Below are 13,049 nucleotides of genomic sequence, written 5' to 3'. Positions count from 1 at the left end.
ATAACAAATAACACCACACAGTAGAACTAATGGACTTTGGGTTTTCTCGTGGTCTGAAATAATTGTTGGGTAGAATAAAGAGTGTGAATGGACACACCAGAGCACAGTTAGCTACTCGTGCACTAACTTTTTCCTCCTTCTCAAAAAGACCACTGTCTATCTGCCTATACAAAGATACGGACAGCTCCTGCAATTCTAGAAAGCCCTTAAGACCTGGGTCTGTTCCCAGGCCTGAGATTAATGCAGGTGTGATCTATTGCACAACCCCATCACACTATTATTTTGTTCCGTTCTAGTAATTTTAATCTAGACTCTTGTTTATATGGATGTTAAATGTTCTGCTCATTTTGTGCATTTTGAAAGCTGCCCAGAGTCTTCTGGAGTGGGCAGCCGCAGTAAATTAAATTATATGAAGTATTAATGGGCAAAGTTGTAAGTGGGCCTTTGCAGAAGAAACAGAATTGAAATAAAATTGCTTTAGAATTGTAACATCTCTCTAGTTGTGGTCTCCTAAAGTATTCTGAAACTATAGCACTGTACTCTGAAACATGAGATATATCATGGAAACTACTTGAAGATAATGATGCTGTCAGCCCTGAAGCCATTTTGGGAGCACTCTACCAGGTGTTGGAAGGATGTGGACCAAAGCCAGCCAGAGTTGGGACTAGGACCTGATTGGACCATGTGATGGACATGCAACCTGGAGGGCAAGAACTTTGGATGATTTGGGTGGAGAAAACCCTGGGTCCTTCAGAGTCGGGTTTTCAGCAGTTGTGCCAATATGACATCCCAAATAAAATTATTCTTTGAGGAAACTCTAGGCCTCAGAGTTTTCATTGGGGTTATTACTTGGAATCCTGACAGATGTCTAACTTACTTCAATATGAGCTGAACCATATCTACTACATTTGAAAGCTCCCTTGCTCACACAACTGGGTGGAATCTTTGATTTCTGACCCTAGATTCACCTCTTAATAGCACTAAGAATATGAGCAAAATATTTCTGGAAACACTTTTCTCCATTTTTCCCATATTATCTTTCATTGTGAGAATTTGTTTATTTATGGCTGTTGGTAAAAACATGAATTGAACATGTTCAGGCAAGTGCTGGCTGCCGTCTGAACGGACCAAAGCCATATATGGTAGTAGATAAAGTCTTTAACATGGTGTCTTAATGGGAAGACAAGGCTCCCTACCAGTGCCAACATTTCATACACGTTTATAAGAATGGAACTTTACTAAATGTGGTTTCTGCATCCTAAAACAAAGACAAGTTTATAAATTGAATGAAATTATATATGCAGTTGTGCAATCAGGCTAAAAGAATTGGCTTAATGTTGCAGAAAATGCTTCAGTCATAATATTAGCTGATTCTAATTTCCAGATGTCAGGCCAAAAGGCCAAACACAGTTGAAGATCAGTGCTGCTCCCAAAATAAATTACGTGAAATAAATTGCTACTATCAGCCCATGCAATTCTACACAATAGGCAAGTGGATCTTTTAAATTATATAAAACACTTTCTGAAATAAACATTTCTATAAAGTTTCCTCCATATTCATAGCTCCTGGTCCTGTATGGGATATTTAAGGCTGTATGAGGTGTTCTGAGGGACCTGCTGCATCATTTTTAGGGCTGCTTGTTCACCCAGTGCTCAGCTCTCACCTGAGGCGTCAAGTAGCTTTAACATCACAGCAGCCATACCCCAATAAAATCATCTCAGCAAATGGCCCAAACCAGGCGAGGTCATCCAGCTGGCAAATGTAAACAGTTTCAAATATTGAGGAAGCATCATCTTGAACAATGGGGCTTTAGATAAAGCAACTGAGACAAGGATCAGTAAGGCCAGCCACGCATTAGGTCAACTACATACTAGAGTTCTCAGTCAACACACCAACCATATTTCCAGAAAGCTAAAAGTCAACAAAATTGTGGTTATCCCTTCCCTCCTTTCTGGATGTAAGTCCTGGATTCTGTACTGATGTCACATCAAACAACTGGAGAAATTTCACTTGCACAATCTCCACTCCTTCCTTGGCATTTGTTGGCAAGACTACTGTATGTTTCAACCTGGAGGTCTTGGATGATGCGAAGTCTACCAGCACTCAGTCCCTGATTATCAAAGCCAGAGATTGTGGGTGGAACACATCATCAGAATAGATAACCATTGTATGTCATACTGGTTGCTTTACAGTATTTTGAAACCTAGCTCCTGGCCGTCTAAGAGAGCCATACCCCTGAATAATTTCTTCCCATTTGGATAAACTTCCTTATATAAAGCACTGGGCAGAAAATGGAAAGATGCTCACAAAAGTATGGTTCATTTCTATAAAATTACACTTTAGCAGTACAACTATTCAAGGAACGTATTACCAGATATTTAAAACTAACTCTATATATGAATTTTTAGCTACTATATATAACATGTTAGAACAAAACTACATGCAAATACCTGAATTATGACCTTTTCCTCTCTGCTTCGATTTTTAAAGTGAAATAATTTTATTTATCAGTTATTTATCAGTTAATGATAATGTGATCGGAGTTTAACAAGTATGTTGGGCTAAAGTTTCCCCGACAAAAACGTAAAGATTATAAACAACCACTTCGAGTTGATTGTGGAAAAGATAAGGACAGTTCCCATTATTCCAATGAAAATGTCAGGATAGGACATGGATTTGAATTCAAGATGGTATATGCTGAGGTATCTGTCTTACTATCTTTTTTGTAGTGCAGAACCTCTAATTTGTCAAATCATATCATCTAGATCAGCAGTTCTTAAACTGGAGGTAATTTGTGTATTTTGGGGTGCAATGGAATAATTTATAATTGCTTGTTTGTAAATTGAGGATTCATTTTATGCTGCCATTGCAGAGACGCTTGTCTAATATAAAGAGCCTGTTTCTATGTATGTGGAGATAATGACATTATTTGAGACTGGCAGAAGGGATAATTGAATCAAGCAGTTTAATAACCACTGATCTAGATGTATAGGACAAAAAGATACACCCTGTGCAGAACAAGATTAATAGGAATTCTCATTTCCTATTTTTGAGAGATACTTCTGCGATCTAGTACTATTTCCCACTAAAAAGATGTATTTTCCAAACTTTGTCTTATGTAAATCTGGTATTTTTATGAGAAATAGATATTCAATTAAGTTAGAATTCCATAATAATTTATGATTTCTCTTAGTCTATTTAGTTACTGCAAAAACAATCTAATTTCTTTGTTGTTTAGCATCTCAGTAATTTTGTGCTCTGCTTATTTTTAACACTGTCCCTAAGAAAAGGATAAATATACTTATATACTAATTCTTCCTCCAATAAACTCAAAGTGCTTAGAATGTGGTTTACAAGCAAATTTGACAATATTTCAACTGAAGAATATTTCAGATTTTAGAAAATGTTCAAGATATTAAAAAACTGCCTAATTTTTGACTTGTCCTTTTTTATGTTCAATATTGAATGTGCCATAAAACCAAAAACGTTAAGATAAATGCTGTCAAAATAGATTATTTTCATATTAAAACAAAAGAAAAGTAAACCATAAAGCTTTCGATGCAATTATATCAATACATATCACCTCTATATCATCTTATTATAAAATATAATCAAACATTCATCAGTGAGCCCTATTTACTAATGTATTTGAATAACACAATGAAAGGTGATGAAACAGAAGCAGTCATGTTTGGATCAGTTGCCAATATGTTTCCTTCCTCTGGTTCCAGTACAAACTAGAATTTTGTTGACAAAACAATTGAAAGGGCCACAAATATTGGATCCCCATTCCCATTTTCTAAATATATTTTCAGCCTGATTCTAATTTTTATTAAACAGTTTGCTGAACAGCAATATCTATAACCAATGAATTAAATAAATTAAATATTAACAATATTTTTGAATGTTGTCAGTCATTCATTTGACATTTTGCACATATGCAAATTTATTGTTACCCAAACCTCCATGGACCAGTTTCCACTTCGCCAGATGGAGAAACAACAAAAATAGTGTTTAGTTAAACTATCTCAATCGTGAATGAAGTGTTATCATCAGCATACCGAGGACTTTTGCAAACAACAACGCACATATTCAAACCAAACCAAACCAAGCCAAATCAAACCAGAATGTGAGTGAAAAAGAATTGTGACCAAGAGCTGAAGATATTGGATGTTGTTATAATCACGTCAAAATATGTTAGAAGCATGATATCTATGACTGTTGAATCAACAGATATTTACGTATAAAGAAACAGGCATGTGTGATATCAGTGAAGCAAATATAAAGCTGATACGGAAAAAGCAACAAAGGTAATAATGATCTCCAGCACAAATGACACAATGTTGAGAAGTCTTTCTTTTATACCTTTCTTGTTCTGGTGAATGCAAACTAGTATCAGGCTTCAAGCAGTTAGTACTAGCACTCCTAGCCCTGTCAAGCGAGGGCTGCAGTTCACTAATGCATCCAATGGAAGAGAAAGAGAAGAAAAACAAAAAGAAAACAAAGAAAGGAATAGCATGTTAGATATTAAATCAAAGTAATGTTCTTTCTACACAAGATGTTAAATCACAATAGTCATGGAGATACAATGGAACAGGTTGGATGAAACATGGCAAGAAGATTGTCCAAAAATATATATTTAAAAAAAACAACAACTAAATTTGGTTGCATAAAATGGTATCATATACTGCAATCTTATCCTATGAAGTCAGTCTGTTGGCTTTCATAAGCAAGATTACAGCTCAGCAGTGGATAATGAATACCAATATAAAATTGAAAAGAAAATATCAAAATAAATAAATATCTGTGTCATTAATTATTTGAAGGAAAACGGAACACAAAATGATGCGATTCCATTGGTTTGAAAGAAAAGGATATTCTACCATGAAAACAATTATTCTAAATAAATCAATACAGGGAAAGATGCTTTGTCTGAAACCTTACCTAACCAACAGTCCTCCTGTAAATCTCGATACATGTGAGTTAAGGCAATTAGGATGAAGTGAATTATCCTGACTAAGCACTGATTTGGCCTTAATATATGCAGGCAGGGTTGAGCTTCACAATTCAAAATAATTCATGAAAAAGAAAAAAAAGTAAGTTTCACAATGAATGCAAATCACACAGGAAGAAAAAAAAATATACAAAATTAAAATATCCAAAACATTAGTGTTGTATAAGTATCAGAGATTCAGGAGAGAAAATGGTTGTGATGATAAATAGTCCTAGGAATATCCTAAGAAAGGCCATTCTATTCAATAGGAGATAGAGTTGTGTAAGTATGGATAAGTTTATAGATTCCAACTACAAACTCATTCAGCTGTGCAATGAATATTTTACACTGGCAAATAGCTTAAATGGAGTTAAAGTTGGATCAAACTACTTTGCTACACAGTGAGCTATACTGTTATCTAACAAGCTAAGACAAACATAAGTTATGTTCAATTCATGGTGATATAATAGACACATTCAAGTAGTTTTATTGACATTATGGATGTGGTTTGTCGTAACTCCTTTTGGTTTTTTTAAATTTCTGTGTCTAGTACAAGTTGTCCCTGACTTAAATTGGGTCATGAAGTGATGCCAATCATAAAATTACCGTGATCGAGTTTACGACCTTTTTTGCAGCAGTCATTAAGCAAGCCAGCTTCCCCCATTGACTTTGCTTGTTGGAAGCTACCCTGTTTCCCCCAAAATAAGGCGTCCCCTGATAATAAACCCAATCGGGCTTTTGAGCGCATGGCAATAAGGCCAAGCACTTATTTCAGGGTTCAAACAAATATAAGACAGGGTCTTATTTTCAGGGAAACACGGTATCTGGGAAGGGATGCTGTGACAGTACTTGTGAGGAGTGGTCAAAAGTCACATTTTTTTTTAGTCATGTAGTAATTTTGAATGTTACCTGAACCAATAGCTGTAAGTTGAGGATTGCCTGTATAGAAGCCTGCTATTTCATGGTAATCTCCCATCCAAGAATTTATGAGGATTAATCCTCCTTAGTTTCTATAGATCAGCCAAACAAGCTGGGTACTGCAACCTATAAGGCATTTCAAAGGTGTGGGTGTGTGGTTATGTGTTGAGATAGAGAGGCTGATTGACAAGTTTATTCAAAAAACATCTCCTTTTTTCTCTGGAATTCTATGTGAGAACTTTCATGTGACAGCAACAGATTTCTTACCTGTAAAGATTCCAGTAAGTGCCATTCTCAAATAAAGGCATCTTGGGAGGTAGTGATTTATAGTGCCTAACAGAGTTTCTTGAATGTGACAGAAAAGAAGGAGGAAAGAGCCATGCAAGAAACAAAAATATATAGGCAGATATGAAAACAGCACTAAACGAAATAGTAAATTATGATGCAGCAAAACATTTATGTAAGTCATTTGCTGTTTGTTGGCAAGTATTGTTAATAATTACATCTACTTGGACCACTGGAGCAGGAATGTTATGGTCCCAACTATCAAGGAAGTACACCTGGTAGGACCTAAAAAAAGGGCCTTCTCTGTGGTGGCTTCATCCCTTGGCAACATCACCATCCTTCCAGAGATAAGATTGACCCTATCGTATTGCTTTTCCTCAAGGCCTTGAAGACATGGTTTTGTCAGCAGGCTTGGGAACCTATTCAGAGCCAATCAAGTGACTTGTCTGATGCTATTGTTGCCACCATGGGGCGGCGTGCCTGTTAATTGTATATTTTTAACTGGATTTTTTATGCTATACACTGGCCTGGAATCACTGTGTATGAATTGGACAGCTACATAAATTTGTTTAATAAATAAATAAATAAAATTTAACAGTACTTGCCAATGTAATTAATAAAGTTTAAACTCTATCTGCTTAAGTTGTACTGCATCAAAGAAAAGACAAGAAATAGCAACTCACAGTCACTGAATTGTTCAGGAGAGCTTTATTCTTCAATTGCCCATATTTTAGCATAGTTCTCAAGTTTATTTTTCATGTATGTATGTATGTATGTATGTATGTATGTATGTATGTATGTATGTGCATTAATAAAATAAATTTAAATTGTGAGGATGGCTTGCATCAGATAGAGTGAAGTAGCTAGGAATCTGATTTTTAATTTCAGAAAAGGACACAGATCTTTTACAAAACAATAACAACCTATTCACCTATTACTTCTATTACTACTATATAATCATTACATTGATTTGTCTATACTGCTCTACTTTTCACATCTCATTTTTTAAAAAGATGTGACTACCAGGATTTCTTCCCACTTAGCGCTTATCCTCAGTATCTGGGAAAAGGCATTTACTGCTCTTCTTGTTTATATATTACCACCTTCCTGCAAATATCACCAAGATATTTATTAATGAATTTACAGTTATGGATCAAAAAAGAAGAAAGCAATATTAAAGTGCAAGATCTCCAAAATAAAAGCCAGTTTGCAAATGTTAAATAGGCTTCTGTAATGGTCAGATGTCACGTGGTTTCTGACCATCATTATTTTGATCCCTTTCATATCTTAATCATTTAAGATTAAGATCATTTAAATCATTTAAGATACCAGCAACAGCTTCCCATCACCCGGTGCGTTCTCACAGGGAGGGCCTACTCAGGGTGCCGTCGGCTAGACAATGTCGGCTGACGACCCCCAGAGGTAGAGCTTTCTCTGTGGGCGCACCCACCCTTTGGAATCAACTCCCCCTGGGGCTCCGGTTGGCCCCTGACCTTCGCACTTTCCACCGCAAACTAAAAATATGGCTGTTCAAATTGCCCAGCCTGGACTGATGGGGTTTTGATTATTTTTAATGTGTTTTATGTGTTTAATATGTATTTTTAACATGTTTTTATTTGGACTGGGACTGTATTTCTTAATTGTTGTGAGCCGCCCTGAGTCCTATGGAGATAGGGCGGCATACAAATCAAATCAAATCAATAAATAAATAAGATTAAGAAATGCACAATTGCCTCATTTGGATAACTTGACATTAGGGAGAGAGTAGCTCCATCTGCCAAGAGTGATGGAAATTACATTTGAAATTACACGTAAGGTTGTTTAAATTTCAGCATGCATAACGACTTTGGACAGGAGATATTACAATCTCCCAGTGGATAACCTCGAAGGTAGGGAATCTAAGGGTCTGTGTGTGAGATATAAACTTAAAACATTTAGGGATGGTGAAAGGTAGATACATTAGTTCACAGAAGGATGAGATGTTAAGTGCATCCTTTTGGACTGTACATGAGGTTGAAACCTCCCTGCTATGTCTATGAAGGGGAGTGTTTATGTTCCATAGAGTTTTGCAATGAATTAAGAGCATTTAATTTTACATCCGAAATGATCAATATGTATAAAACAGAAAACTCAAAATAAAGTAAAAAAAAAAAACAACTAAACAAATAATTGTAAAGAATGCAACATAGAATAATAACCCTGCCATACATTTGAAGGCCTGTTTTTTCTTGTAGTTACAGTGCTTGCAACTGATCAATTGCTAGATATGAAATTTGTCCTAACAGAAGCTACATAATCTAGATATGACAGGATACATAAACATAGGAAAAAGCTGCTCAGATCCATAGATTTGGATATATTAAACTCACTCATTATATTGACTGATTCTTCAGTATAAGAAAACTTGAAAAATAACTAAAGAATTAGACAGCCTTTCATCTGCAGTAGGACTAACAGGAATAACAGTTTCTGGGAAAACAGAATGATTTGTAAAATAAAAAGAAAAGATGTGAAAGACATACACCAGAACTATTTATAAGCAAGCTTAGTTACCAAATGCCTGTATTTACCTGGTTGTATGTAGGCACTCTGCACTTCTTCCTCGTTTTGCCCTTGGCAGCATAAGAAGCTCACTGCACAGACAGGATTGGACGATGAATGAAACAGTTACATAAATATGAAGCATTAAATAGCATGAATTATGCCATGATATGTAAATGAAAACACAAAATAAACTAGAAATTCTGAACTGAGATAGTCCTTTTGATAAGCTTTAAAGAAGAATTTATTAGACTACTCATTTTACATGTCAGCAAAAAGTAGCTGTTTAATACATTAGGTGATTTATTATTATTTTTTTTACAAATAAAGCCTTAGTTCAATTAAACCTAATTTGTTTCAACACATTTCTAAGCAGCCTAAATTTACACACTACTGAACCTTAACACCCAATATAGTTTTGAGAGTTTTGTTTCTCAAGTCACATTTGGCAAGAATTTCTGCTATTTCACATTGTAAACAACTGTAATGAAAGTAAAAGGTTCATTAAAAGAAGCACAAAAATGCTCAGAGTTAAGAAATGTAGCATGAAAGTGTATCTCTGCTCCTAGCAAAGAATTAGGGAAGCTCAAAAATTGCTAGCTATTTAATGCCTTATTAACACACTTAATGTTATGTTTTCAAGGTTGTTTTCATCTGTTCTTGATAGCAAATGCCTACATGTAAAATTTGAGCCCTTTTTTTTAAAAAAAGAAGAAGAAGGTGCCGCATATTAATTTTGGCCTGCTCCAGACTAGTGTTTCTTCATTAGAAACAGCTATAAGTTAGAGGAAACCATGAATCAGAACCAAAGAGAATAGTTCTTGGGTGTAGCATGCATACTAATAAGAACTCTTTATTTAAAAAAAAAAAACCTGGATAAATAAAAATGAATCCTCCATAAAATAATTATTTTGTCAAGTAAAGTTTATGTTTACGAAGCTATGATATTATAAAAATCTACTAAAGACCATGTTAAGCAGGCAGATAAACGTTTTTGAAGTAGCAAAACTCTGACCAATATGCCATCATACTATTATGTACTTAGAGAACATATAATTCACTGTCAGCTGGCATACAATCCAACAGCATTATAGTAATCTTAGTAGCAAAACTATGAAATATAATATTTTACACGTAAACCAAAGTAGTGCAAAGAAGAATAAAGAATAGTGCTATTCCATAAATTCCACACAGAAAATTATATGTAAATGTTACTCTTCCAATCTTGTCCCCAGGGAACCATTAAAGGAGGAGATATAATGTGTTCTTGATATAATAGTTGTCAGATTTGCAAATGTACCACCCCATACCACATTTAGTCTACAAATTCTAATAAAAAATTACTGATGTACACATACAAGCCACAAAGCTGAGATTGCTATGGAGAGATATTAATGTTCCCTTATTTTTAAATCTGTCCTCCCCCAGTTTATCAAAATGGCTGCTAATTATCCAGAAAATGCTGGATTTTTGTAAAATCCAGCAGACATCCTGCTAATTGAATTCATCCTGCTAATGTACAAATCAGAGCATCAGACTTCCCACATTCTGTTCAGAGAGTTCTTAACACATTTCTTACAAAGCACTGTTCAGCTCAGGGTTAGGGTAAGGGTGGAAGCTGTTCCATTAGTTAATTATTCTCATTGTCAGGAAATTTCTCCTTAGTTTCAAATTGGATCTCTCATTAATGAGTTTCCACCTGTTGCTTCTTGTCCAACCCTCAGGAGCTTCAGAGAATAAGTCACCCCCCACCCCCTTTTAGCTGTGGCAATCCCACAAGTACCAAAAGACAGCATAAAAAATGTTCGAGAAATTGACAGGAAAAATAGTGACCGTAAGTTTAGCAAGCTGGAAACAGTCCACAAAGAAGAGGGTAAACGGATTGCTCGATGTTGCCTTAAGATTTGAATACATACTTGGTTGTTGCTGTTGTTGTAGATATGAGGACTTTTTTTTCATCTATTTTAGAAAGTAAGTGTTTTCAAAGCTGCACTGGTACTTTTAATAGAAATATAAAGATAAAAAACATACCCTTCTTGATCTGATAAATACTGATTATCCATATCTCTGGGTCTGCGGTCAACTGGGCTTCGGGAGGCATCATGGTGTCTAGTTGGAGAACGTGATCTTCTCATTTGATGAATTTCATCTAAACTCCTGATTTATAGAATAATGAACAAATAAATTAATATAAATGTTTAAGTATAAAATTCTTAAGTCTGATAACCTTGATGCAAATAAGAGGAATATTGATATAGGAATGTAAAATACATATAATCCAGTCCATTATAATAGCTTTTCGCAGCCACTTGTTTCCCTGATGTGTTGTGACTAACATTCTCAGAGTTTCAAGACAGCACATAATTAATATTAATATTTAATTCAGTGACTTGATGGTGAGAGAAAAAATTCCCTTGGCAAAATTGCTGAATTCTTCTGGTAGTTCCTTGTTGCACCAACCTTTTTGGCAAGGGCTCTAGCTCTCTCTATGTCAATTTTTTCCTTGACAGGAGGGCAGAAGGACAGTGTGGAACATGATACATTATCAAAAAGTAAAATGCATTAATCGATTGATAGAATAACCTTGTTTAGGAAACAGTGAATGAAGAGTTGCCTAGTTATGTCATTAAGGGAACTACACAAGAACCTAACAATTGTCTTTATGGCAAATTGACCATTGCAGAGGAAAAGGTCGTCCTTGCGTCAAAGTGCCTAAAAAGAATATAAACTTCACCACAAAAATCTGCCCCTCTCACAGTTGCCCACTTTTAAATCCAGATGAATTCAGTGGAAAAGTGTTGGAAATAATGGGGTTGTAGATTACTCCATTTTGTACAGACTGTTGGAGGTCATAATAAAGCAACTACATTTTCAATCTTACCTCTGTAATGGCACATTTGGTAAACGAGAACGGGTCCTGCCCTGATCGTCACCACGGTGAGGAGATACAGATCGTGAACGATGATGAGTTGTTCTTTGCTGTTCTGGCACAGTTAATGTTGCAGATTTACTTTCTCTACTGCTAGACCTATAGCCTACTGGTAAAAGTGCAACAAAAGTAATTTAGTTTGGATCACAAATAGCAATGAATTAATGATCAGATTAGTCTTTTTAAGAAAGCATCTCTTGTTTATTACAAGATTTTCAAGTAGTTGTTTCACCAGTGAAAATCCTGAAATATCATGCAGCTAAATCTAACAAATAGCATTATACTTAAATATATATAAGAGGGAAAAGCATAAACATAGGTACAGAAGAATTTACATGCAGACTAAGAAATTCTCAAAGGTGGAAAAAATGAAAAAGAGCATATATAATATCTAAATAATAATTAGATATTAATTCCTAGGACGGTCAGTTTTTCAACTGTTCAGTATTTTCAGATGAATTCTGTACATCTTTGGCTGCAACACTGAAACAATGCTATTGCCAAAATTATTGCAAGCAACAGAATAGTTTATGACTAATTGTTCTAGGATTGAAGCTTCAGTTTCATTTTCAGTTAAGTTAGTTGCTGATGTGAACATGATATAAAAGTCACTTAAGAAAGTACTGTTCAACATTGAAATAATCAATAGAATTTCCTTTGCCCAGAATTAAACTTTTTTGCTATCACTACCACAAATTACTCTTAGTTGGACCTAGCACATAAAAAAAAGACAAAGAAAACTATAACTAAATGCCATCAAAATTGCAAATTATTTACAGAGCTTACAATATGAATGCAGACATGAATGACGCTTTCCGCTGAAATAGCAAAAGCCACACATGGCATCTTGTTGAAAGAAAAATTTACATTTTGTTCTCCTATAGGAAGAATTGTCTATGCACAGGAAACATGATAAACTAATGGAGTTCAAAAAGAAAATATTTCAAATGGTGAAAAGATACCAACTCACAATCAAGTTCTTCTAACAATAAAAAGAAAAGGCCTGATATAATGAATGAAATCTTTAGGATGAATGCTTTGAAACCAGTTGGCTAAACTGTACTGTAAATAGCAGCAGGCTACTTAAAGCAATCCTTTAGTTGAAGGAACAATATATAAATTAAATATTAATAGTTCTTAAAGAACCTCAGATTCGAAGGAAGGGAGCTTATAGAATCTTTCTCATCCAGAATATATTCCATACTTTTCTCTCATAAATTCTGTATGACTGCGAATGGAAGTCATACTGTGAATGGAAGACAACTTGTGATATAGATAAAATAATTGCTTATGATGTAAATTATGAAATAACTTTTCCTGTTTAATTATATTTATGTTAAAAATCATCCTTATCTGCAAAACTAAAACTATCAAGAATTTTT

At 34.9% G+C, this 13,049-nt stretch overlaps 1 protein-coding gene across 50 annotated transcripts in view; it reads right to left on the bottom strand.

Annotated features, from left to right (window-relative positions):
• The window catches only part of RIMS1 (regulating synaptic membrane exocytosis 1), a 271,584-nt gene that overhangs the window by 69,544 nt on the left and 188,991 nt on the right, over positions 1-13,049 (bottom strand). For 19 of the 50 annotated variants that reach the window (XM_087882497.1, XM_087882527.1, XM_087882499.1 and 16 more), the window contains 6 exons: positions 11,620-11,776; positions 10,770-10,895; positions 8,768-8,830; positions 6,180-6,257; positions 4,946-5,059; positions 4,367-4,456 (listed from right to left, as the gene is read on the bottom strand). In XM_087882497.1, coding sequence (XP_087738623.1) covers positions 4,367-4,456; positions 4,946-5,059; positions 6,180-6,257; positions 8,768-8,830; positions 10,770-10,895; positions 11,620-11,776 — 628 coding nt within the window. The remainder of the gene's footprint in view (positions 1-4,366; positions 4,457-4,945; positions 5,060-6,179; positions 6,258-8,767; positions 8,831-10,769; positions 10,896-11,619; positions 11,777-13,049) is intronic. The other 31 variants (XM_087882507.1, XM_087882530.1, XM_087882512.1 and 28 more) reach the window with 6 other exon arrangements.

The sequence above is a fragment of the Pantherophis guttatus genome, chromosome 1, assembly GCF_059756535.1.
Source record: "Pantherophis guttatus breed Tessera chromosome 1, ASM5975653v1, whole genome shotgun sequence".
Lineage (NCBI taxonomy): Eukaryota > Metazoa > Chordata > Lepidosauria > Squamata > Colubridae > Pantherophis > Pantherophis guttatus.
The sequence above is the reverse complement of the archived record's forward strand: the minus strand, read 5'-3'. Positions and strand labels throughout refer to the sequence as shown.